We start from the raw sequence: 27,979 nt of genomic DNA on the forward strand, positions 1-27,979 counted from the left end.
GGGAAATGTCTCTCTCTAAAAATGGATTGTAACATCCATTTATTCCTGAAGTCTGCTGAGTAGCCCGGGTCGGGTTGAGAATCCAACAACTATGACAAAGCCTCGTGCAGCATGTGCCAAGTCCATATATTCCATGAGATCTTTATGGCTCCGTACTTTGACAGGCGTTGTGCTGCCATTCGGCTTTGTGTGGCGAGAAATACATACACTGACTGTAATCACTTGATCCCAGCACTGAGACTGAAGCGATAACATTGCACAAAAAACAATTTTCCTCTTTGCACTTTTCCTATCTCAACAAGGCTTACGACAGACATTCTACTTCTGATGCCATTGTCGCGCTGGACACACCTGCTTAATATTGATAATGCTGGAGGAAATGTAGCTGCGTGCAGGACCCGTGCCTTTTGAAATCTGCTCCAAATGTGGCCAGCGGGCCCTTTATGTGAGAGAGTGCAGTGGAAAAATTGGCACGGCTATTAACGCAAAATGAAATATCGCCTTCTTATAGCTTTTACCCTCAGCCTTTACTGAGAGAGCGGTGAAAAGAAGTGGAGAAGTTCATGTCAGCATAATGTCTGTGAGCAGGTAATGAACATCTCAGGTGGGTTACTGATTCATGCTTTGAATATTAAGAAACTACACCAAGAGGGGAGAAATCTTGCTCAGTGAAAATGAAAAATTATGAGTGAAACTATCCATTTCTTTAATGATTCAATTCTGCGTAATTAACTTGCACATATAAGTGAGATATCTGTTTAAAGCCATGCGGAATACTGTGCTATGTGACATGAACATATTTCAAAATAGAGGCTGCGCTCTATAAAGGATGGTTAATTTTAAAGGTGTAGTAAATTCTAATATTATTAAATATAACTATATTTTATGTGATTTTAATTCCTTCTTCATAGATTCACTTACATCACCAAGCTTTGCATTTTAATTCTGAGAAATGTAGTGTACGGTGTGTGTGTGCGTGTGTGTGTGTGTGTGTGTGTGTGTGTGTGTGTGTGTGTGTGTGTGTGTGTGTGTGTGTGTGTGTGTGTGTGTGTGTGTGTGTGTGTGTGTGTGTGTGTGTGCATTGGGGATTGGGGGCATCCTGTAAGTGAAAAATGTGCAGATCTTTGCAGAAAGCTCCTCACTGCTTTGCTGATGGCAGGTTAACTCGCTTAGTGCATGAGACTGTTGTTGTGTTGTCCATAATTAATTTACGACTGATGTTAGCTGGTAAACAAATTAATCCACAACACGTTTGTTTAAAGATCCAAATATTTAGATCCTGCATGTGTTTGTCTATCTAGCTGGGCTTTACACTTTAAGACTTAAATGTCGTAATATTTGTCTGGTTGAATAATTTCACAAAATATTCTATACGCTATTATAGTTATCCCACTGGATGTTTTCTAAAATACTTCTTTTTATTTTATTGTCTACAATTTCCTATTTGCAGCTTGATCACAGATGTTCGTGCCACCATGATTGTCTTTCGATGCAAATTACTGGATGTGAGCCTCAAGACACTGGTGAACTAAGTCATGACCCCTTCATGATTCATAGAGAATTCTTAATTGGGTCCATTTGAGGGGGGAAAAATACCAATCATCATTTGACCAGAAATAGATAATAAATCCAACGCATAATCCTTCTCACTGCTGAAAACTGGATGCTTTTGCTTCCATCTGCGCTTGTGTACAGAATGCTGATCTGGCAAAGTTAAAGAATCAATTACATATGATCACAAAATCTCCTAATCCTCTGGGATACATTTTAGAGATTACCACGGATGTCCTGCATTTTGCCGTTTGCAGCATCTTAAAGACGCCTCCGCTGCACGAATCACATGCAGACCAAGACCCTCTAAGCCTTGTGGTGTTATGAGCCATCCGACAAATATCTGAATTACTGCTGTTGACAGGGGGGGAGAGGGGGTGGTGGTGTTTCTTTTTCCAAGGTGGTAGAGAGAGAATTGAGATATCATTCAAACTAACAGCACGCTGACTCAAGCCTCTGTTAGTGTTTATGTGGGAGAGGTCAGGGTTTCTATTCCACTCAGGTTAACTTCCGTCGTATATTCTCTGCCCACAATGGGCAGAGGTTATTTGGCTGAGAGTCGGGAGTATAGCACAAACACACAGTTTACAGCATCGGGATTAAAGGTTGGAAACAAAAGGTGTTATATCCTACTTGATTTAACAGCTCTGTATATACAGTCTAGTCTGTTGGATGAGAAAGGTTCATCATATTCAGGAGGAGGCATCAGAGAATGAGAATGATTTCACCAGCATAGACCAGGATATAAAGGAGTCGCTGCCTTTTTGAGTTATCTTTAATAGCCACGGCACCCACGCAGGTTTTAAAATGTGCTACAAAACATAATTAACTACATTTAGTATAAAAACATTTTATCAGCTCAAAGTTTGAAGGGTGAATTCCTGCCACAGAAACACCAGAGAACTAATGATTTATCCTTATTATCCTATAAATATAAAACATCACATCTTACACCCATGTATTAGTATGAGATATAGTTTTTGATTGACTCTGCCACTTAGATGAGACGGATTGACAACAATCTCGAGCACTAATAACAGAAGTGAGAAACCAAATCAATGAAAACATGGAAGAAACCGATGGGGACAGATTTGTTGTGGACATTATGTGAATGAAAGTAATCACTGAAGGGGGCATGCGCCACAAAATGACTGACACATCTTTTTGAGGCAACAGAGAAGCGGCTAAAAAAACTTTTGTATATTTCACAGCCGGCAGAGCTCATTTCTGGAGCCAGCCTGAGGGATTGTGACAAATTACGTGTCAAAGATTTATGATGTGAGACGTAATAGGGCCACCCAGCTGGTGAAGTAGATGAATGTGCATATCTCAGTGACATCCACACATCTGCTTAGCCGCTGATGAACATGAACGAGCCATGACACAGTCGCTGACCTAATTCGCTGTGCAGCTACGTACGTACTACAGTTGAATGTCCATTCGTTATTTACAGAAATGAGTTGTCCACAGACTTGCTGTTGGAGCCACTGAATCATCAGACAACACTGATTCTGTGGCCTAGTTTACTTCAGTGATTTATTGAGATTTTCTGTGTGCAAAACAGTTTAGGCAGGAGAAAAAGAATCAAACCCCTTAAAATGTGTTTCCAATCAGATTTAATTTCTGACAGTCAAATTCAAAAGAAGGAATCACTACAATCCAGTACATCTGAGTCAAGGATATATTTTATTATCCAACAGAGAAGAACCATTTAATAATTCAGTATCATTGTCAAAATGATGATGGCCGCGTCGTATTTTACATGGCAAGCATGAACTCAAGGTCCCACTGAGAGCTGGAGAGTTCGACAATTTTACTGTAAGGCACATCTTTTATGCATGCTCTTTTCACACATAGGGACCCCAAACATGAACATCTGCCAATTATGCCAACACGGAGAGCAGAACATTGAGCTGATTCCAAAACTGCATCTTAACTCGGAATTATTCATGTTCTGTTCAGGGAACCCAACCGTCCACTGGCCCTGGCGTTTATTAAGTGCACACTGACACATTTTTGGCTGTATATAGGTAGAGAGTGGTTATTTATAATTGTCTGCTAAATCACAGCGAGCTATCTTTATGGAACAAAGGGGACAGGTTCACTTTCGCTGTTCACTTCATCACCAGGTGTATGGAACAACAACACGCAGGAATCAGAAGAGCTTAAAGGAGCAGTCACCTCAGAATGTCACAGACAAGATAAAAGGAGAGTTGGTCTTTTCATCCTTGATGTGGAATGATTCTAGTGTTCTGCCAGACAGCATCCGCGCACGCACGCGCGCACACACACACACACACACACACACACACACACACACACACACACACACACAGATCTCTAACCTGTTTACTTCCTGGAAGAAGATGTAGGATCACATCGAATGGGGGGGGGGGGGGGTACCTGAAATGGCAGGGGGTGGGATTGATAGCTGAAGAAGAGATCTATGATCCAGTAGCTTTACAAAAATATTTTGGTGCAAAATACATTCAGTAACCATCGTGCTATCTGCTAGTTACGATAGCTTCTGGCTTTTAGAGTGTTTTGCAGCATCAGTCTAGATAATGCATGTGATTTCACTACTTCCTCTTTTTATAGGTCCGGTACATGAGGTAATTGCCCTTTCCCGCTATCCACTTTTAGCTCTATGAAAGAACGCATTAGTGTGCTGTGTAAAAAACGAAATACTCCATGGAGCTGAGCGAAGGCACAGATCATGTATTCTGGACCACAACACAGAAAGGGGAAAAGAAAAAGCCTCGGCTTTCGGTCCACTGAATAATTAAAAGGATGCTTTATTGGTTTATCCAACCTAACATGCTGTGGACAGTGAGGGTGAGCTGTCCCTAGGTGAGCCGTGGTAACAGCTGCCTACCTTGGAAAAATGATAGTTGTGCAGATCATTAAACCTTATCCTAATTAAAGGATGTACATGCAGCATTGCAGTGTAATGTGAATGAAGTTAAAATGCTGTAGCATGCTCTTCATTTGATTTCACAGGCATATTTAATCTCTGGAACACATTTGAAGGATGATTACTATGTGATCTTATTTCCTGATCACAACAAAACAGTCTCACTTTTTAATCCTGGCGTTCTGCCTCAGACGTCAGACTTTCTCTATGAAATATTATTTAGCAGTTTCCCTGTGAAATGTGAGGGCATCACGTGTTCCCAAAATGGCATTGTGCTAAATGAGCATATGCCATGCAAAGTGAGCGATGTGGCGCCTCAATGTTTGCCTCGTAAGTATCTTATACCTAATAACATACCTCTCTCTGGCCTCCACCTCTGCAGGTTCCTCTGTGCTGCTCTTCACATTTTCCTGGCCAGTTTTGGGGTCCTCTTTCCTCGTGGCATTGGGTGAGGAACTGCTCTTTGAGGTCTCCTCGTTGACCTGGAGACCCTGGATGGTGTTCTGTTGGTGCCATGCTTGTTGCCCCGCTCTGACATAGACAGGCGTGGGCCCTGGCGTTGGTGCCAAGATGCTGTGGGCCGGGCTGCTAGTCTTCCGTAGTCCCCCAACACCTCTTTCCCGTGAGTGACTCTTCAGCCGACCCTGGGTGGGCGTCCCTCTGTGGTCCAGGCCATCCTGTTGGATGTAGCCTCCCACCCCGCCAACGCCACCACCTCCACTGCCAGCCGAACCTTGGGATGAATGGCTGAACCAGCGCCAGCGAAGCCTGAGGATCTGCTTCACGTCAAATTCCTTCTTCCCCGACACAGACATCCTCCTCTGGGTTTGGAGATGAAGGCAATGGTACGATGAGTCCCCAAAAACATGGAGAGCAGAGAGGAGAAGAGCCCTGGTTTCAGTCCTCTCTGACTAAAACGTGCCTCTTCTCTTCCGTTATTGTCTCACTACTATCATGACCGCCCCCTCCTCCTTCTATTACTCCTCCGTTGTTCTTTTATTGGAGATGGAAAGCAGTCCTCTGCAGCTTTTGTTCCTGTGCCTGCGACTACTACCCTCCCTCCAACTCTCCCTCTCTGTCTTTCTCTCTCTCTCCTTCCTCCTGTGCTGCTGCTGTTTCTGTTTGCTGCTGCTGCTGCGCCGCTGGAGCTGACTTAATGCACATGCATGATCCACACACCCTCCCCTTCGCCTCCTCTGTTTCGCTTTCTCTCTCTCCCTCTCTCTGCTCGTCTCTCCTGTGCACACACACTGTGAGAGACAGACACATATACCCTGGAAATTAAATGAGAAAAATCTTCCCAGCCCTGCCGCTGCTACTGTTCTGTGTGTCCCTGTGTGACTATGTATGCTTGTGTGATATCAGGGCTGCCTGCTCTTGCAGGGGGAGGGGGGGGGGGTATCATTGAGCCATGATGATGAGGTCACACCTTAACAAAGTAAATCGGTGCTTGCCGAAGGAGAGAACGAGGAAGACTACTAACTACACTGCATGATCTGGACTCTTACTAGGAGCTTGTAATCCATTCATGTATATCCACTCATGCTCATGCATTCAGAAAAGCAGGGATAGATAAATAAATAACTCATAAATATGCAACTCACACTGTTAAAGGAAAGTGAAATTTATCTCATACCAACACGCACATGTGCAGCCTGCTATTCTCGCATCAAACAGGAACCCAAGGGGGGATGTCTCAGTGTAGGTAGTCATGCAGAGAAAAAATATTCTCCTTCGGTCCCTGCTTTGAAAGCCCCCTGTGATTACAAGTGAAAAACTACATACTGATGAACCTTCAAGGTCAGTCAGCTGCCGCTTCAACAGTCAGGGCTTCAGAAAACCGTCTCCTACATTTCAAAAATAGATCCTGCTGCTGCGGTTGCTTAATACTCCTCCAATGTAGGTAATTGATATACAACAACTAAACCCCTGCTTAAAGGCACAGGGGCAGGGAAACAGCATACAAGGTCGTTTAGGTACATTTGATCAATCCATTTACAGCATATGAAAAGTCTGGCACATGCTGTGTGGGATATTTTGTCATTACTATTGCATCTGGATGTTTTAGCTACTTTATTATGATCCAGTTGCCAAAGGAAACTGTATATGCCCATGGGGCAGGCAGTAATTACTTACAGAATGATTGAAAGACTATAAAACACAACAATCCTTACACCTGCTTGAGGCTGCATAAAGCATCTGGTGAGGATTTATGGATATTTACATTGAAATTACTCAGTCAGTGTTAATGCTCAGATCCCTATTCACACTGTTTTCACTGTTTATCACTGCAAGCTTACACACTGACATTCACATTCCTGTAACATGGATCAAAATGAAACACTGTCTTTCTGTACTGGCTCCAAATTTCCACCCCCATAAGAAAGGTGAAAGAACATTGCACTCAAACTGCTGGATTTCAACACTGCACAATCTCTAATCCGCCTCCACCACCTCCCACTGCCGGTTTGCTGCCGTGTCCACTCATATCTACCGGGAGGACAACAGCGGATCTTATTCGATGAGATAGTTACACAGGCATTGATCTGATCTATAAAAGATGTTTAAATATCTACCACTCACAGATTGCACATTGTCTCTTTTCTCTGATGATAAATAACGTATTTACAGCTGAGGATGACATGGACACTGTTTGTTGCCCCTCACATAACACATGGGCTCATTGAATCATCTGGAAACGCCTCACAGCTCACCCGTCCTTCCTAGCTGAGAACGTCTCTTTAAGTCTAAGTCTCTGTGTTCTTCACACATGCCAAAGAACAACACATAAAGGATCAAAGGATTTTCCAACATGATCAAGAAAAATGCAATAAAACATTTTCAGGTCAATGCATTATTCAAATCATTTCTATGGTTACAATTACAGAAGGCTGAAAGACAACATGAAGTGTGTGGCTCATCCGTTGTTTATCGTATTGTATAAAGTGTTTATGCTAATGATACAATAAGAATGGAGGAGCTTCAAACATTGTTTTCACAGTCAAGAGGCAAACCACTGAATTAATAATAAGGACTTTCTCCGTATATACAAATATTTTATATTATATTGTGCGATTTTGGAGCCTAGCTGGTTAGAACTGGGGATTCAAATAATTCAGACGGTTTACACACATGCTTTGAGTTGGTGTATCTTCAACAGCATCGGCTCGGTTGCTCTGGGCTTCAGTTGTCCATAAAAGAAGCCATTTTGGTTTGCTGCGCCGTAGACCTTCACCTTTTGACTTTAACCATTTCACAACAGAGATACAATCATCCATAGCGTACTAATGAAATGAATTACTTCCATGAATTAATTGTAGAGTTTTTATTGATCATACATTGGAGTACGTTGTCCACACTTTTTATGGTGTTGGACTGAGTGACACTATAACCACTCATTATGTCCTTAAATAGCTTGCAATACATTTATGTTTAAATGTACAGTAAGTATATTAATTGTGCTATGAACCTATCTATACTCTTCTACAACCAGGATAAGAAATGCTTAATTATAGGCCTTAAAATGTACATAATCATAAATAATACTGTTCCCCACGCTGCAACTTATTTTGTAACTAAACAACCTAATTATCTAATATCTTGATTTTGTTGTTTTTCTATGCAGTTTCTTTTTTCTTTTTACCACAGTCTTCAATCCCTGAATGATTATCACCCCAGGTAGAATCAGCTGTACACATGAACTCGTGATGTTTAATATCCTCTCTGTTTTTTGTTTTTTGAAAAAAAAAAAAATCTATTAAGCAAAACACTTTATATTTACACGATGGTCCTTTGCTATTGGTACTTTTTTTAATTATTTATACAAAATGATCTTTAAATATGGCTGTATCTGTTCTAAACTGCCTCCAAAAAGCTAATAATACTAATAATAAAAGGCTAAAGGTTTATTAAAGTGAGATGTGATTTAATGTATGGAAACAGATCACACTGGGTAACCTTCCTTATTCTTGCAGGAGTCAAGGACACCATCTGGCCGCACTCTGCATCATGACACATGGGATGTCAGACTGGTGTGGTAAACCAAATTATCATCCAACATCTGCCTCCCCAGTCAACATACCCTTTCTTTAACTGGACAGGACAGGTAGATGAGCTCCAGTTGCAATAGAAATCAAGATGTCTTGATTAAATGTTGATATATTATATTATTATATATACTGCAAATACAGCTTAAATCAATATTCATCAAACATTTCAAAACTGTATAAATGTGAATGTGATAACAGTTCAGCATTAATTAATCATAAAAACATAGGTATATCTATATCTATCTATGATTCAGACACAGCATCTAAAATAAATAGTGGTTTGAAATTTCAGAGCAACATATTACCCTTAATTATAAGTATATCCAGGTCTTTGCTGAAACATCCGTGATCTTTCATGTCTATGATCAGGGTTATGAAACGAGTTTCAGCCTGAAAACGTGTTACTGTACCTCCCGAATCAATAGGAGAAACGGTTTAAAACACATATGAATCAGATTAACCAAGTCACCAGAATGCATGAGAAAAATGTTCTACTCTCTTTCTGACTATCCCCTCCAATGTGCTAATGCTTAGGTGTTCATTCACGGTCGAAAAAAATCTGTCATCTTGCTTCTTACCTGGAGAAAGGGACTCTATTCGATACTCTTCAGCATTCGACCAGTGGAATTATCGTCTAAAATGACAACATCCCGGACATAAATGGAATCCAAAAACGTACACATCACAACTGTGCAGGACTGTTCCCCTTTTTTCTTCTCCTGTGTCCTTTCCTTTCTGTGTCCCGCTCCACAAAGGAAAGGGGCACTTTCCTCTTTAAAAGGAAACTCCTGAAAAAGTTCCTTCCTTTGCAGTAACACAATTGTGCACATGCAGCCATGAGTAATGGGATCACATCCTGTGTTCGAGGCACAACACTGCTCTCACAAAGCCTCACCCTAAAACAACTATAACACTTGCTTTAATTAATCTGGTCAACGTGGGAATATCTCACATTTCTGCCTGATAAAAAACAATATTATTGAAGCAAGCCAATGTTTGTTCACAGCAAATACAGTTTAAATATGTATGATGCCAAATAGATAGTCATCGATGATAATGAAACAAAAAATAAAACTGAATATGAATGTGATCAAATTCATTTTAGCATTAACTAAAGTCAAAAACCTCTGTCAAAAGTCTACAGAGTTTTCATGGTGTATATATCAGATCCTTGAAACAGTGGTTTATTGTAGTCCAACCACTGGGTGGTGTATTTTCCATTCCTCAAAGAAGACCCATAAGTACACTGTTTTGACATTCCAGGGGTTTCAAAGGACCCTACAACATTTTCATTTTGCCATATTTATCTTATTATCTGTATTCATCTCCACGTAAAGGCTAAATTTTAGTAATATGACCAATGTAATAAAGGTCGGTGACAGTAACAACCTGCGAATAAGAGGGATTCAATGTTACTTATTACCTTTTTTCAAGTCCAAAACTTTTCCATAAACAGTATGTAACTGATTTTAAAAGTAATAATGTATCAAATGAAAATGTGGCAACAATGTGACAATGAAGAAAATTTGTAAAGATAATCGATCATCATCATCTACAGCTCCCCTCTCCTTTATGCAAAACATACACTGTGTCCAAAATCACTCATAATCACTACAGTCCACACTATAGTGAGTTTGCCATTTTGTAGTGCTGTCTGACTGTTGAAATAATCACAATGCATCATTAAAAGAAGCGTATAACGACGGTCACTAAACAGGCAACATATAGCCATCGTGCATTGCACTCATGGTGTAGAGACGAGAGGAGAGAGGGCAGCAGGAATAGCCCAACCTGTTATACAAAGTTAAATATGAGCAGAGTAGTGCATTATAGCACAAATTAAGACAAACAACTTTATTTCTACATTTAAAGATGGTCATTCACCTTGTTTTTTTTACCTGAACGTAGTAATACTACATGTCTGAATTTCCACCGGCCGATGTTGTTGTACGTCATAATTCTGTAAAATGATGTAAAAAAATGAATAGTGTCCCCAAAATTATTATTTTGCTGTTGAGCTCACCATAAAGTCCTCTACATAGAAGACCCTATACAGTAAAGTAGGGGTTTTGTGAATGAGTGGGTAATTTCAGACACAGCCAAAGTGTTTTGTTCAACATTCAGCTGTTTCGCCAACCACTTTATTGTTTTGGTTTGTTATCATTTCTCTCAGAACATCTTTTTCTGTCTACTATGGAAAAAGTCAAATAAAAAGAAACAGTAGGGAACCTATTTATGTAGATTTAATCCATATTGGTATTCTGCCTTTTGTAATTTGTCGCTATATGGCACAATTGTATACCAGTGACTGTATTTCAAGTTCAGCTTGACAAAAGTAAAGCCAAATCATCTTGATCTCGTCCTGCTGAATGCCTGTGGTATAGGTAAAAACACCAACCCCTCAATGTAAGTGGGTGGGACATGGGACAAACTAAGCAATCATAGTGGTTTCTGTCAGTTTTGGTAATTTATATCAAATAGATGTATGTTCAAGTTTTGACTTTTACACTAAGTTTAATTTTAATTAGTTATTCGATGCTGTAAAAATGGGATAATGTGTATTAATAGAAAGCTGAGATTCATTGAGCCAACCACAGGTTGGTTGGCTCAACATAACGTCAATGGCACAAGATGTCTTTCTCTGTTTATTCAAAATGTGAAACTTTCAGTTCCATATTTCAATATGGAACTGAAAGTTTAGCATTTTGAAAAAACAGCTAAATCCAGGCTTCATAAATTCTTACAGAGACTACTTTTTTAGTGTCGTCAAGTGTCCCGTTGTCATGTCAATTACATCTCAATGTTTTTTAAATTGTAAAACATATTTCCTGTTTGGTTTATTTAAGTATTTTTTCAGTAGATTTTGCAGTAGATGTGCAGGGTAATCTTAATTGCCCAAATTCCATACAACTTAACTTAACTGAGATATGTACAATCCATACTGTAAACTATAAAACTTTGCATGTCCTCAATTCAGTTCAGTATTTACTCAGGAGGAAACAGGGTACTCTAAACACTTTTAAAGGGGCCTGCCCAACATCTTGAAATATACCTGTTCCATTACATCATTATTTTGGATTTTTTGTTTTGAAAATGGCAACCTTACTGTTTGTCCTGTTGGATAAATGCACTGTGATATAATCTATCTATATATTTCTATATGTGGAGTGATACAGTCCACTGTTTGTTGGTGTTTGTCATGACCTGTTCACTGAATTTAATATATCACTGTATCCGATGTTAGCTATATATAGCTTTATCAGTCGTGAACAGCATATCACCAGTGACAAATCTTAAAAATACAAATAATAACTCGAGTCCGATGAGTTGTTGTATGATTGTTAATGTGTATCAGTCAAAATTAATTAATAATTCAAAAGCTTGCCTCATCTCTGCATAAACGTTTCACTAAGTCCAGTGTCACATGAGTCCAATTACTAAATATACATGGGGAACTATTCTAACTAATCCTAAGTATTGATCATATATCATATCATATAGAAATAGTAAATACAGATTGAAGAAACATTATTAATTCTATAAATTTTTTATTTAGTTTCTTTGGCAGAATGCAAACAAAAGAATAGACCCAAAATATTGTGTTCCATTTTCATCATATCTGATCAAAACTATGCAACTCTCTATCAATGCATATTTTTGGAAACAAATGAAATACAAATGTCTATATTTGTGACATTGTTTTACATAGTCATAAGCAGTGTGTACAGATAATGACAAAAGAAATAAAATACAGAGGATCATATAAAAGGTAAGAATGAAAATGACAGAATAAGGAAGCAAAACATGTTTAAAACAAGTGACACAAATGCATATTTTTGGTAAATCACATAAAATTTGAAGGTGAATTGATTTGCTTAAAAATGAACAGAGAAGTACTGACAGCATTTTAGAGAGTTGATAGTTTTTCTAAACAGTGATTGTCTTTGCAATTATGGTGTATACAACGCCATCACTCTTTAGAATGTGAATGTGTTAGGGCCAGCCAGTGGCGGACTGCACTCATTTCAAAGTGCGCATTGTTTCTAAGCATTAGGTTACAAGTTAGAGTGATTTTTTTTAAAAAGCGACCTTCCTGTAAATAGGACATCACATTAGTTCAGTCTGTGAATATATGAATGAATTAGTGAGATAACAAATTAATTAATGAATTCATTAAAATATACAAAATTAATTAAACTGAATTAAGCAATGAAAAATAATAAATAAAATTAATGATAAAAAAAAATGAAAATTCAGACTTAAAAAATGTATGATTTGTCATTACCACTCTGTGAATAAACCTCATAATGAATTCAACCAACAAAATAACAGACTGAGTCATTGATAAACTATCTGTTTCCACAGACTAATTTCACCTCACAATGACAGTCACCACCTCAGATTGTCATCCAAACAATATCGGGACAATCTGATGTAGAATTTCAATGTAAAAGCCCTTGAAATATCATATTTTTACTGTTTTGGTTGTGGCAACAGAGAAGGAGATTATTATGGCCCTTTACAAAGATGCCGTCACTGAAAAGATGGCAGAGGGCAGTGAGTTATTGCACCCCCTACATGTTTACTAGTCTGGTATCTGTTACATTGGTTAGCCTCCAAAATTTGAGGTCTGATGCTTCAAGTCCGCCCCTGGCCAGCTCTCTGTTACATAAATATACTTCTACAATGGTTATATAATATCAAAGCTTGAAAATAAAATGATTTCATACAGAAAAACTGGTAACTGTTTGTATTTGTGTTTTGTGTATAAACAGGATTTTCCTTCAAAATAACTATTGTAACTATCTGTTCTGTGCAATAGACCCCTGGATACAAAAATACCACACCCGTTCATTAAAAACATTCATTTAATAGAATGTAGTAGGACAAAATGACAAACCCTGTAATAAACTATTGATGGATATTTGGTGACATGGCATATTTTCAATAAATCTGGACTATGTACAAAAACAATATTTATTATTACAATACAAATTAATCTTATTTACAGTTTGAAGGGACTTTAAACAATCTCATGCACTCCTGACTAATTATTGAAAAAAAAGAGAAAATAATTACTGACATTAAGATGATGTGTCTCCAGAGATTAAAAAAAAAGTGAAGTTTAAAGAATTTACCGTTCTAGGAGAATATTTTTGACTGTACATGAGAGTTGAATTGGCTTCATAACCAATCATTTTTTGGGTGAGACAGATAGTTCAAGTCTTGGGAACCTAAAACCGCCTCTTGAAACACTGTCACTGCTGGAAGATGAAGACAATCTTGTCTTTTTAGAGGGTACTGACAGACCTGCACTTCCCTCTGCTCCTGCTTCACTGCCCTCGCCAAGTGACACTTCGTATGACCCCTTAGACTTTGAACCAAACCCTCCAAAGGTGCCAAACTTCAACTTGCTTTTCTTTCCTTTGACCTTGCTTCCTCCCAGGTCTAATGAAATGTCGCCACCCTCAGCATCTAGGTGAACTGAAGGAGAACTGACTGCAAGCCCTCCCTCATCACTCAGAGAAGACGACCGATGCCTTGATTTCTTGAAAAGATCAAGTGAGGCTGACTTGCCTTTAGTTGACACACCAAGTCCAGGATCACCTTCTAGTTTTAATTTCCCACTGGCACTCAATTCTCCCTCAGGTCCCCGAACGTCACCTACACTACTGCCCTTTGCTTTTGATTTGCCAAATAGTTTTGGCATCTTTACCTTTACTTTGCTTTCACTTTGCTTTAGTTCTGGACTGGCAACCTCAACAGACGGAGGCTGTAGATTTATTCCTCCAGTTACTGAAAATTCAGATTTTACATTTCCTCCACCTTCTTGGCCTTTTAGCTGAGGGAGAGCAATACCAAATTTCGGTACCTTGATTTTGGGCAATATTACTGTTCCCTCTGGGTATTGAAGGCCACCAATTGCACTGCCCACCGAAAAATTAGCATCAGAAGTCTTTAATTTCAAATCTGACCCTTCCAACCTAACATCTGGACACTCCATAGAATATCCATCAGAAGCAGCATTCAGTCCCTCAGATAAAGACCCATCGCCTTTTAATTTTGGTGATTTGATATCAAATTCCACATCAGGAAAATGAAGCTTACCAAAAATAGGCTTCTTTACCTTTGTTCCTTTGACATGAATATTTGGTGTGTCTACATCAACGTCTACTGCTGGTGTTGCTATGTCAAAATCAGGTTTCTTTGCCTTTGCTTTCACTTTAGGAAGCTTAAATTTACCCCTTTTCCCCTTTACATTGATGTCAATATCAGGGGCATCCAGACTTGCTTCAGTGTCTGGGAGATTTACATCTGTTCTGGAACCTTTAGCTCCCACACTGAACATGGGTTTCTTAACCATTGATTCAGGACCTTCGACTTCTAGCGATTTCATTCCAAACTTAGGACCCTTGAACTTGGGAAACGTAACACCTGTCTTTCCACCTTCTATTGTCATGGTTGGTGATTTAATATTAGCTTTTGGATCTTTGATATCCCTTTCCATTTTGGGCACTGACACATCCATCTCAGTTATTATTTTAGGCCCTTTGATTCTGGGCATTTGAATTCCACCCTTAAAGCCTTCAACCTCTGGACCTTTAATATCAATAAAAGGTGGTTTAATGTCTCCTTCAATATTTGGAGGTGTCAAATCAATGTCTGGCAGTGTTGGTCCTTTTATGGTTGGTATTTTGAGTTCAGGTCCTTCCAGCTTTGGAAATGAGACATCAACACCACCTTTAGGAGTGGAACCCTTCACATTGAAATCCACACCGGGCATGGAGAGTTTGGGTCCTGAAATATTTGGCATGTTGAATCTGGGCCCTTTAAACTTAGCACTAGGACTCTCAATGTCAACATCTAGTCCTGTGATATCCACTTCAGGTGCTTTAATATCAATGTCTGCTGTTGGAAGGCTGACATCAATTTCTGGGCCTTCAAGTTTAGGAACTTTTCCACCAAATGTTGGCATTGTAAACTTGGGCATTTTAAATCCTCCTTTCTGACCCTCGAAGTCGAAATCTGTTCCTTCAATTTCAACCTTGGGAGCTTTTATGTCACCCTCAATCGTTGGACCAGACACATCAACATTTCCCTTCATGTTGGGCCCCTTCAGACCAATATCCCACTCTGGAAGCTTGGGTCCTGACAGTGATGGCAATTTGATTTTGGTTCCTTTGAATTTTGCATCAGGACCTTCAAATTCTGGCCCTTTCATGTCAACCTCAGGTACATTAAAATCAATATTAGCTTTTGGTAGGTTTACATCAACATCTGGACCCTCCACTTTAGGTCCCCTGAAGCCAAAGGAAGGCATTTTTATATGAGGCATGTCAAATCCACCTTTTGGACCCGAAACATCAACCTTGGGACCTTTAATATTGATCTCTGGAGCATTGATATCAACACCAGGTGCTTTTAAGTCTCCTTCAATCTTTGGAAGTGACATATCACCTTTAAATGTAGGCCCTTTCAGATTGAAGTCCACATCTGGCATACTGATCTTTGGTCCGGAGATGTTTGGCATTTGGAATCTTGGTCCCTTGATCTTGCCACTAGGACTCTCTAGCTCAACCTCTGGTCCTTTGACATTCAATCCGGGAGATTTAATATCAATATCAGCTCCTGGCAAGCTGACATCAACGTCGGGCCCTTCAAGTTTTGGACCTTTCAATCCAAAGCCTGGCAATTTAAATTTGGGCATTTTGAATCCACCTCTGTGCCCCTCAATGTCGACCTCTGGTCCCTCAATGTCAATCTTGGGAGCTTTGATGTCACCTTTAATGTCAACCTCAGGTATGTTTACATCAATATTAGCTTTTGGTAGGTTTACATCAACATCTGGACCCTCCACTTTAGGTCCCCTGAAGCCAAAGGAAGGCATTTTTATATGAGGCATGTCAAATCCACCTTTTGGACCCGAAACATCAACCTTGGGACCTTTAATATTGATCTCTGGAGCATTGATATCAACACCAGGTGCTTTTAAGTCTCCTTCAATCTTTGGAAGTGACATATCACCTTTAAATGTAGGCCCTTTCAGATTGAAGTCCACATCTGGCATACTGATCTTTGGTCCGGAGATGTTTGGCATTTGGAATCTTGGTCCCTTGATCTTGCCACTAGGACTCTCTAGCTCAACCTCTGGTCCTTTGACATTCAATCCGGGAGATTTAATATCAATATCAGCTCCTGGCAAGCTGACATCAACGTCGGGCCCTTCAAGTTTTGGACCTTTCAATCCAAAGCCTGGCAATTTAAATTTGGGCATTTTGAATCCACCTCTGTGCCCCTCAATGTCGACCTCTGGTCCCTCAATGTCAATCTTGGGAGCTTTGATGTCACCTTTAATGTCAACCTCAGGTATGTTTACATCAATATTAGCTTTTGGTAGGTTTACATCAACATCTGGACCCTCCACTTTAGGTCCCCTGAAGCCAAATGAAGGCATTTTTATTTGAGGCATGTCAAATCCACCTTTTGGACCCGAAACATCAACCTTGGGACCTTTAATATTGATCTCTGGAGCATTGATATCAACACCAGGTGCTTTTAAGTCTCCTTCAATCTTTGGAAGTGACATATCACCTTTAAATGTGGGCCCTTTCAGATTGAAGTCCACATCTGGCATACTGATCTTTGGTCCGGAGATGTTTGGCATTTGGAATCTTGGTCCCTTGATCTTGCCACTAGGACTCTCTAGCTCAACCTCTGGTCCTTTGACATTCAATCCGGGAGATTTAATATCAATATCAGCTCCTGGCAAGCTGACATCAATGTCGGGCCCTTCAAGTTTTGGACCTTTCAATCCAAAGCCTGGCAATTTAAATTTGGGCATTTTGAATCCTCCTTTGTGCCCCTCAATGTCGACCTCTGGTCCCTCAATGTCAATCTTGGGAGCTTTGATGTCACCTTTAATGTCAACCTCAGGTATGTTAACATCAATATTAGCTTTTGGAAGGTTTACATCAACATCTGCACCCTCTAATTTCGGGCCTTTAACGTTAAAAGAAGGCATTTTGATTTTCGGCATTCCAAATCCACCCTTGTGCCCTTCAATATCAATCTCTGGAGCTTTGATGTCAACACCAGGTGCTTTCATGTCTCCTTCAATCTTTGGAAGTGAAACATCAACACCACCTTTAGGGGTGGAACCTTTCAGATTGAAATCCACACCGGGCATGGAGAGTTTGGGTCCTGAAATATTTGGCATGTTGAATCTGGGCCCTTTAAACTTACCACTAGGACTCTCAATGTCAACATTTAGTCCTGTGATATCCACTTCAGGTGCTTTAATATCAATGTCTGCTGTTGGAAGGCTGACATCAACTTCAGGTCCTTCAAGTTTTGGACCTTTCACTCCAAAGCCTGGCATTTTAAATTTAGGCATTTTGAATCCTCCTTTGGGCCCCTCAATGTCAATTTCTGGCCCTGTAATGTCAACCTTAGGTACGTTAACATCAATATTAGCTTTTGGAAGGTTTACATCAACATCTGGACCCTCCAATTTATGGCCCTTGAAGCCAAAGGAAGGCATTTTTATATGAGGCATGTCAAATCCACCTTTTGGACCTTTAACATCCACCTGGGGACCTTGAATATTAAAGTCTGGAGCATTGATATCAACACCAGGTGCTTTTATGTCTCCTTCCAACTTTGGAAGTGACATATCTCCTTTAAATGAGGGCCCTTTCAGATTGAAGTCCACATCTGGCATACTGATCTTTGGTCCGGTGATGGATGGCATTTGGAATCTTGGTCCCTTGATCTTGCCACTAGGACTCTCTAGGTCAACCTCTGGTCCTTTGATATCAAATCCGGGGGCTTTAATATCAATATCAGTTCCTGGCAAGCTGACATCAACATCAGGCCCTTCAAGTTTTGGACCTTTCCCTCCAAAGCCTGGCATTTTAAATTTAGGCATTTTGAATCCTCCTTTGTGCCCCTCAATGTCAACATCTGGTCCTTCAATGTCAATCTTGGGAGCTCTGATGTCACCTTCAATCTTTGGAACAGACACGTCAACATCTCCCTTAATGTTGGGCCCCTTTAGACTAAGATCCCACTCTGGAAGCTTGGGTCCTGTCAGTGATGGCATTTTAATCTTGGGTCTTTTGAATTTTGCATCAGGACCTTCAATGTCAATTTCTGGCCCTGTAATGTCAACCTTAGGTACGTTAACATCAATATTAGCTTTTGGAAGGTTTACATCAACATCTGGACCCTCCAATTTAGGGCCCTTGAAGCCAAAGGAAGGCATTTTTATATGAGGCATGTCAAATCCACCTTTTGGACCTTTAACATCCACCTGGGGACCTTGAATATTAAAGTCTGGAGCATTGATATCAACACCAGGTGCTTTTATGTCTCCTTCCAACTTTGGAAGTGACATATCTCCTTTAAATGAGGGCCCTTTCAGATTGAAGTCCACATCTGGCATACTGATCTTTGGTCCGGTGATGGATGGCATTTGGAATCTTGGTCCCTTGATCTTGCCACTAGGACTCTCTAGGTCAACCTCTGGTCCTTTGATATCAAATCCGGGGGCTTTAATATCAATATCAGTTCCTGGCAAGCTGACATCAACATCAGGCCCTTCAAGTTTTGGACCTTTCCCTCCAAAGCCTGGCATTTTAAATTTAGGCATTTTGAATCCTCCTTTGTGCCCCTCAATGTCAACATCTGGTCCTTCAATGTCAATCTTGGGAGCTCTGATGTCACCTTCAATCTTTGGAACAGACACGTCAACATCTCCCTTAATGTTGGGCCCCTTTAGACTAAGATCCCACTCTGGAAGCTTGGGTCCTGTCAGTGATGGCATTTTAATCTTGGGTCTTTTGAATTTTGCATCAGGACCTTCAATGTCAATTTCTGGCCCTGTAATGTCAAGCTTAGGTACGTTAACATCAATATTAGCTTTTGGAAGGTTTACATCAACATCTGGACCCTCCAATTTAGGGCCCTTGAAGCCAAAGGAAGGCATTTTTATATGAGGCATGTCAAATCCACCTTTTGGACCTTTAACATCCACCTGGGGACCTTGAATATTAAAGTCTGGAGCATTGATATCAACATCAGGTGCTTTTATGTCTCCTTCCAACTTTGGAAGTGACATATCTCCTTTAAATGAGGGCCCTTTCAGATTGAAGTCCACATCTGGCATACTGATCTTTGGTCCGGTGATGGATGGCATTTGGAATCTTGGTCCCTTGATCTTGCCACTAGGACTCTCTAGGTCAACCTCTGGTCCTTTGATATCAAATCCGGGGGCTTTAATATCAATATCAGTTCCTGGCAAGCTGACATCAACATCAGGCCCTTCAAGTTTTGGACCTTTCCCTCCAAAGCCTGGCATTTTAAATTTAGGCATTTTGAATCCTCCTTTGTGCCCCTCAATGTCAACATCTGGTCCTTCAATGTCAATCTTGGGAGCTCTGATGTCACCTTCAATCTTTGGAACAGACACGTCAACATCTCCCTTCATTTTGGGCCCCTTTAGACTAAGATCCCACTCTGGAAGCTTGGGTCCTGTCAGTGATGGCATTTTAATCTTGGGTCTTTTGAATTTTGCATCAGGACCTTCAATGTCAATTTCTGGTCCTGTAATGTCAACCTTAGGTACGTTAACATCAATATTAGCTTTTGGAAGGTTTACATCAACATCTGGACCCTCCAATTTGGGGCCCTTGAAGCCAAAGGAAGGCATTTTTATATGAGGCATGTCAAATCCACCTTTTGGACCTTTAACATCCACCTGGGGACCTTGAATATTAAAGTCTGGAGCATTGATATCAACACCAGGTGCTTTTATGTCTCCTTCCAACTTTGGAAGTGACATATCTCCTTTAAATGAGGGCCCTTTCAGATTGAAGTCCACATCTGGCATACTGATCTTTGGTCCGGTGATGGTTGGCATTTGGAATCTTGGTCCCTTGATCTTGCCACTAGGACTCTCTAGGTCAACCTCTGGTCCTTTGATATCAAATCCGGGGGCTTTAATATCAATATCAGTTCCTGGCAAGCTGACATCAACTTCGGGCCCTTCAAGTTTTGGACCTTTCACTCCAAAGCCTGGCATTTTAAATTTAGGCATTTTGAATCCTCCTTTGTGGCCGTCAATGTCAACTTCTGGCCCTTCAATGTCAACCTTGGGAGTTTTGATATCACCTTCGATGTTTGGAATAGACATATCAACACCTCCCTTCATTTTGGGCCCCTTCAGACTAAGATCCCACTCTGGAAGCTTGGGTCCTGTCAGTGATGGCATTTTAATCTTGGGTCTTTTGAATTTTGCATCAGGACCTTCAATGTCAATTTCTGGCCCTGTAATGTCAACCTTAGGTACGTTAACATCAATACTAGCTTTTGGAAGGTTTACATCAACATCTGGACCCTCCAATTTGGGGCCCTTGAAGCCAAAGGAAGGCATTTTTATATGAGGCATGTCAAATCCACCTTTTGGACCTTTAACATCCACCTGGGGACCTTGAATATTAAAGTCTGGAGCATTGATATCAACACCAGGTGCTTTTATGTCTCCTTCCAACTTTGGAAGTGACATATCTCCTTTAAATGAAGGCCCTTTCAAATTGAAATCCACATCTGGCATACTGATCTTTGGTCCAGTGATGGTTGGCATTTTGAATTTAGTTCCCTTGATCTTGCCACTAGGACTCTCTAGGTCAACCTCTGGTCCTTTGATATCCAATCCAGGGGCTTTAATATCAATATCAGTTCCTGGCAAGCTGACATCAACTTCAGGCCCTTCAAGTTTTGGACTCTTCCCACCAAAGGATGGCATTTTAAATTTCGGCATTTTGAATCCTCCTCTGGGCCCGTCAATGTCAACTTCTGGTCCTTCAATGTCAACCTTAGGTACGTTAACATCAATATTAGCTTTTGGAAGGTTTACATCAACGTCTGGACCCTCCAATTTAGGGCTCTTGAAGCCAAAGGAAGGCATTTTTATATGAGGCATGTCAAATCCACCTTTTGGACCTTTAACATCAACCTGGGGACCTTGAATATTAAAGTCTGGAGCATTGATATCAACACCAGGTGCTTTTATGTCTCCTTCCAACTTTGGAAGTGACATATCTCCTTTAAATGAAGGCCCTTTCAGATTGAAGTCCACATCTGGCATACTGATCTTTGGTCCGGTCATGGTTGGCATTTTGAATTTTGATCCCTTGATCTTGCCACTAGGACTCTCTAGGTCAACCTCTGGTCCTTTGATATCCAATCCGGGAGCTTTAATATCAATATCAGTTCCTGGCAATCTGACATCAACATCAGGCCCTTCAAGTTTTGGACTTTTCCCTCCAAAGTTTGGCATTTTAAATTTCGGCATTTTGAATCCTCCTTTGTGCCCTGCAATGTCAACTTCTGGTCCTTCAATGTCAACCTTGGGAGTTTTGATATCACCTTCAATCTTTGGAATAGACAAATCAACACCTCCCTTCATTTTGGGCCCCTTTAGACTAAGGTCCCAGTCTGGACGCTTGGGTCCTGACAGTGATGGCATTTTAATCTTGGGTCTTTTGAATTTTGCATCAGGACCTTCAATGTCAATTTCTGGCCCTTTAATGTCAACCTTAGGTACGTTAACATCAATACTAGCTTTTGGAAGGTTTACATCAACGTCTGGACCCTCCAATTTAGGGCTCTTGAAGCCAAAGGAAGGCATTTTTATATGAGGCATGTCAAATCCACCTTTTGGACCTTTAACATCAACCTGGGGACCTTGAATATTAATGTCTGGAGCATTGATATCAACACCAGGTGCTTTTATGTCTCCGTCAAACTTTGGAAGTGACATATCCCCTTTAAATGAAGGCCCTTTCAGATTGAAGTCAACATCTGGCATACTGATCTTTGGTCCGGTGATGGTTGGCATTTTGAATTTAGTTCCCTTGATCTTGCCACTAGGACTCTCTAGGTCAACCTCTGGTCCTTTGATATCCAATCCAGGGGCTTTAATATCAATATCAGTTCCTGGCAAGCTGACATCAACATCAGGCCCTTCAAGTTTTGGACCTTTCCCTCCAAAGCCTGGCATTTTAAATTTAGGCATTTTGAATCCTCCTTTGTGCCCCTCAATGTCAACATCTGGTCCTTCAATGTCAATCTTGGGAGCTCTGATGTCACCTTCAATCTTTGGAACAGACACGTCAACATCTCCCTTAATTTTGGGCCCCTTTAGACTAAGATCCCACTCTGGAAGCTTGGGTCCTGTCAGTGATGGCATTTTAATCTTGGGTCTTTTGAATTTTGCATCAGGACCTTCAATGTCAATTTCTGGCCCTGTAATGTCAACCTTAGGTACGTTCACATCAATATTAGCTTTTGGAAGGTTTACATCAACGTCTGGACCCTCCAATTTAGGGCCCTTGAAGCCAAAGGAAGGCATCTTTATATGAGGCATGTCAAATCCACCTTTTGGACCTTTAACATCCACATGGGGACCTTGAATATTAAAGTCTGGAGCATTGATATCAACACCAGGTGCTTTTATGTCTCCTTCCAACTTTGGAAGTGACATATCTCCTTTAAATGAGGGCCCTTTCAGATTGAAGTCCACATCTGGCATACTGATCTTTGGTCCGGTGATGGTTGGCATTTGGAATCTTGGTCCCTTGATCTTGCCACTTGGACTCTCTAGGTCAACCTCTGGTCCTTTGATATCAAATCCGGGGGCTTTAATATCAATATCAGTTCCTGGCAAGCTGACATCAACATCAGGCCCTTCAAGTTTTGGACCTTTCCCTCCAAAGCCTGGCATTTTAAATTTAGGCATTTTGAATCCTCCTTTGTGCCCCTCAAAGTCAACTTCTGGCCCTTCAATGTCAACCTTGGGAGTTTTGATATCACCTTCGATGTTTGGAATGGACACATCAACACCTCCCTTCATTTTGGGCCCCTTCAGACTAAGATCCCAATCTGGAAGATTGGGTCCTGTCAGTGATGGCATTTTAATCTTGGTTCCTTTGATTTTTGCATCAGGACCTTCAATGTCAATTTCTGGCCCTTTAATGTCAACCTTAGGTACGTTAACATCAATATTAGCTTTTGGAAAGTTTACATCAACGTCTGGACCCTCCAATTTAGGGCCCCTGAAGCCAAAGGAAGGCATTTTTATATGAGGCATGTCAAATCCACCTTTTGGACCTTTAACATCCACCTGGGGACATTGAACATTAATGTCTGGAGCATTGATATCAACACCAGGTGCTTTTATGTCTCCTTCAAACTTCGGAAGTGACATATCTCCTTTAAATGAAGGCCCTTTCAGATTGAAGTCCACATCTGGCATACTGATCTTTGGTCCGGTGATGGTTGGCATTTTGAATTTTGTTCCCTTGATCTTGCCACTAGGACTCTCTAGGTCAACCTCTGGTCCTTTGATATCCAATCCGGGGGCTTTAATATCAATATCAGTTCCTGGCAAGCTGACATCAACATCAGGCCCTTCAAGTTTTGGACCTTTCCCTCCAAAGCCTGGCATTTTAAATTTAGGCATTTTGAATCCTCCTTTGGGCCCCTCAATGTCAACTTCTGGCCCTTCAATGTCAAACTTGGGAGTTTTGATATCACCTTCGATGTTTGGAATAGACATATCAACACCTCCCTTCATTTTGGGCCCCTTCAGACTAAGATCCCACTCTGGAAGCTTGGGTCCTGTCAGTGATGGCATTTTAATCTTGGTTCCTTTGATTTTTGCATCAGGACCTTCAATGTCAATTTCTGGCCCTTTAATGTCAACCTTAGGTACGTTAACATCAATATTAGCTTTTGGAAAGTTTACATCAACGTCTGGACCTTCCAATTTAGGGCCCCTGAAGCCAAAGGAAGGCATTTTTATATGAGGCATGTCAAATCCACCTTTTGGACCTTTAACATCAACCTGGGGACATTGAACATTAATGTCTGGAGCATTGATATCAACACCAGGTGCTTTTATGTCTCCTTCAAACTTCGGAAGTGACATATCTCCTTTCAATGAAGGCCCTTTCAGATTGAAGTCCACATCTGGCATACTGATCTTTGGTCCGGTGATGGTTGGCATTTTGAATTTTGTTCCCTTGATCTTGCCACTAGGACTCTCTAGGTCAACCTCTGGTCCTTTGATATCCAATCCAGGGGCTTTAATATCAATATCAGTTCCTGGCAAGCTGACATCAACATCAGGCCCTTCAAGTTTTGGACCTTTCCCTCCAAAGCCTGGCATTTTAAATTTAGGCATTTTGAATCCTCCTTTGTGCCCCTCAATGTCAACATCTGGTCCTTCAATGTCAATCTTCGGAGCTCTGATGTCACCTTCAATCTTTGGAACAGACACGTCAACATCTCCCTTAATTTTGGGACCCTTTAGACTAAGATCCCACTCTGGAAGCTTGGGTCCTGTCAGTGATGGCATTTTAATCTTGGGTCTTTTGAATTTTGCATCAGGACCTTCAATGTCAACTTCTGGCCCTGTAATGTCAACCTTAGGTACGTTAACATCAATATTAGCTTTTGGAAGGTTTACATCAACATCTGGACCCTCCAATTTGGGGCCCTTGAAGCCAAAGGAAGGCATTTTTATATGAGGCATGTCAAATCCACCTTTTGGACCTTTAACATCCACCTGGGGACCTTGAATATTAAAGTCTGGAGCATTGATATCAACACCAGGTGCTTTTATGTCTCCTTCCAACTTTGGAAGTGACATATCTCCTTTCAATGAAGGCCCTTTCAGATTGAAGTCCACATCTGGCATACTGATCTTTGGTCCGGTGATGGTTGGCATTTTGAATTTTGTTCCCTTGATCTTGCCACTAGGACTCTCTAGGTCAACCTCTGGTCCTTTGATATCCAATCCAGGGGCTTTAATATCAATATCAGTTCCTGGCAAGCTGACATCAACATCAGGCCCTTCAAGTTTTGGACCTTTCCCTCCAAAGCCTGGCATTTTAAATTTAGGCATTTTGAATCCTCCTTTGTGGCCGTCAATGTCAACATCTGGTCCTTCAATGTCAATCTTCGGAGCTCTGATGTCACCTTCAATCTTTGGAACAGACACGTCAACATCTCCCTTAATTTTGGGCCCCTTCAGACTAAGATCCCACTCTGGAAGCTTGGGTCCTGTCAGTGATGGCATTTTAATCTTGGGTCTTTTGAATTTTGCATCAGGACCTTCAATGTCAATTTCTGGCCCTGTAATGTCAACCTTAGGTACGTTCACATCAATATTAGCTTTTGGAAGGTTTACATCAATGTCTGGACCCTCCAATTTAGGGCCCTTGAAGCCAAAGGAAGGCATCTTTATATGAGGCATGTCAAATCCACCTTTTGGACCTTTAACATCCACATGGGGACCTTGAATATTAAAGTCTGGAGCATTGATATCAACACCAGGTGCTTTTATGTCTCCTTCCAACTTTGGAAGTGACATATCTCCTTTAAATGAGGGCCCTTTCAGATTGAAGTCCACATCTGGCATACTGATCTTTGGTCCGGTGATGGTTGGCATTTGGAATCTTGGTCCCTTGATCTTGCCACTAGGACTCTCTAGGTCAACCTCTGGTCCTTTGATATCAAATCCGGGGGCTTTAATATCAATATCAGTTCCTGGCAAGCTGACATCAACATCAGGCCCTTCAAGTTTTGGACCTTTCCCTCCAAAGCCTGGATTTTAAATTTAGGCATTTTGAATCCTCCTTTGTGCCCCTCAATGTCAACATCTGGTCCTTCAATGTCAATCTTCGGAGCTCTGATGTCACCTTCAATCTTTGGAACAGACACGTCAACATCTCCCTTCATTTTGGGCCCCTTTAGACTAAGATCCCACTCTGGAAGCTTGGGTCCTGTCAGTGATGGCATTTTAATCTTGGGTCTTTTGAATTTTGCATCAGGACCTTCAATGTCAACTTCTGGCCCTGTAATGTCAACCTTAGGTACGTTAACATCAATATTAGCTTTTGGAAGGTTTACATCAACATCTGGGCCCTCCAATTTGGGGCCCTTGAAGCCAAAGGAAGGCATTTTTATATGAGGCATGTCAAATCCACCTTTTGGACCTTTAACATCCACCTGGGGACCTTGAATATTAAAGTCTGGAGCATTGATATCAACACCAGGTGCTTTTATGTCTCCTTCCAACTTTGGAAGTGACATATCTCCTTTAAATGAGGGCCCTTTCAGATTGAAGTCCACATCTGGCATACTGATCTTTGGTCCGGTGATGGTTGGCATTTGGAATCTTGATCCCTTGATCTTGCCACTAGGACTCTCTAGGTCAACCTCTGGTCCTTTGATATCAAATCCGGGGGCTTTAATATCAATATCAGTTCCTGGCAAGCTGACATCAACATCAGGCCCTTCAAGTTTTGGACCTTTCCCTCCAAAGCCTGGCATTTTAAATTTAGGCATTTTGAATCCTCCTTTGTGCCCCTCAATGTCAACATCTGGTCCTTCAATGTCAATCTTCGGAGCTCTGATGTCACCTTCAATCTTTGGAACAGACACGTCAACATCTCCCTTAATTTGGGGCCCCTTTAGACTAAGATCCCACTCTGGAAGCTTGGGTCCTGTCAGTGATGGCATTTTAATCTTGGGTCTTTTGAATTTTGCATCAGGACCTTCAATGTCAACTTCTGGCCCTGTAATGTCAACCTTAGGTACGTTAACATCAATATTAGCTTTTGGAAGGTTTACATCAACATCTGGACCCTCCAATTTAGGGCCCTTGAAGCCAAAGGAAGGCATTTGTATATGAGGCATGTCAAATCCACCTTTTGGACCTTTAACATCCACCTGGGGACCTTGAATATTAAAGTCTGGAGCATTGATATCAACACCAGGTGCTTTTATGTCTCCTTCCAACTTTGGAAGTGACATATCTCCTTTAAATGAGGGCCCTTTCAGATTGAAGTCCACATCTGGCATACTGATCTTTGGTCCGGTGATGGATGGCATTTGGAATCTTGGTCCCTTGATCTTGCCACTAGGACTCTCTAGGTCAACCTCTGGTCCTTTGATATCAAATCCGGGGGCTTTAATATCAATATCAGTTCCTGGCAAGCTGACATCAACATCAGGCCCTTCAAGTTTTGGACCTTTCCCTCCAAAGCCTGGCATTTTAAATTTAGGCATTTTGAATCCTCCTTTGTGCCCCTCAATGTCAACATCTGGTCCTTCAATGTCAATCTTGGGAGCTCTGATGTCACCTTCAAATCTTTGGAACAGACACGTCAACATCTCCCTTAATGTTGGGCCCCCTTTAGACTAAGATCCCACTCTGGAAGCTTGGGTCCTGTCAGTGATGGCATTTTTAATCTTGGGTCTTTTTGAATTTTGCATCAGGACCTTCAATGTCAATTTCTGGCCCTGTAATGTCAACCTTAGGTACGTTAACATCAATATTAGCTTTTGGAAGGTTTACATCAACATCTGGACCCTCCAATTTAGGGCCCTTGAAGCC

General features: G+C 41.0%; 2 protein-coding genes across 6 annotated transcripts in view; both read right to left on the reverse strand.

Moving 5' to 3' along the window:
- Positions 1–9,250, reverse strand: part of klhl4 (kelch-like family member 4) — a 29,111-nt gene extending 19,861 nt beyond the window's left edge. The window contains exons 1-2 of one of the 5 annotated variants that reach the window (XM_034598128.1): positions 9,093–9,233; positions 4,823–5,286 (exon numbers count right to left, since the gene is read on the reverse strand). In XM_034598128.1, coding sequence (XP_034454019.1) covers positions 4,823–5,280 — 458 coding nt within the window. In that variant the 5' untranslated portion in view covers positions 5,281–5,286; positions 9,093–9,233. Of the gene's footprint in view, positions 1–4,822; positions 8,083–8,289; positions 8,714–9,092 lie in introns of those variants that run through there. The other 4 variants (XM_034598127.1, XM_034598125.1, XM_034598130.1 and 1 more) reach the window with 4 other exon arrangements.
- A 4,121-nt stretch (positions 9,251–13,371) lies between these two features.
- ahnak (AHNAK nucleoprotein) overlaps positions 13,372–27,979 on the reverse strand; it is a 31,984-nt gene continuing 17,376 nt past the window's right edge. The window contains 6 exon segments of the mRNA XM_034598963.1: positions 13,372–14,983; positions 15,209–17,443; positions 17,606–21,133; positions 21,275–22,098; positions 22,261–26,190; positions 26,193–27,137. Coding sequence (XP_034454854.1) covers positions 13,709–14,983; positions 15,209–17,443; positions 17,606–21,133; positions 21,275–22,098; positions 22,261–26,190; positions 26,193–27,137 — 12,737 coding nt within the window. The 3' untranslated portion in view covers positions 13,372–13,708.

This window comes from Hippoglossus hippoglossus, chromosome 10, assembly GCF_009819705.1.
Source record: "Hippoglossus hippoglossus isolate fHipHip1 chromosome 10, fHipHip1.pri, whole genome shotgun sequence".
NCBI classification, from domain to species: Eukaryota; Metazoa; Chordata; class Actinopteri; order Pleuronectiformes; family Pleuronectidae; genus Hippoglossus; species Hippoglossus hippoglossus.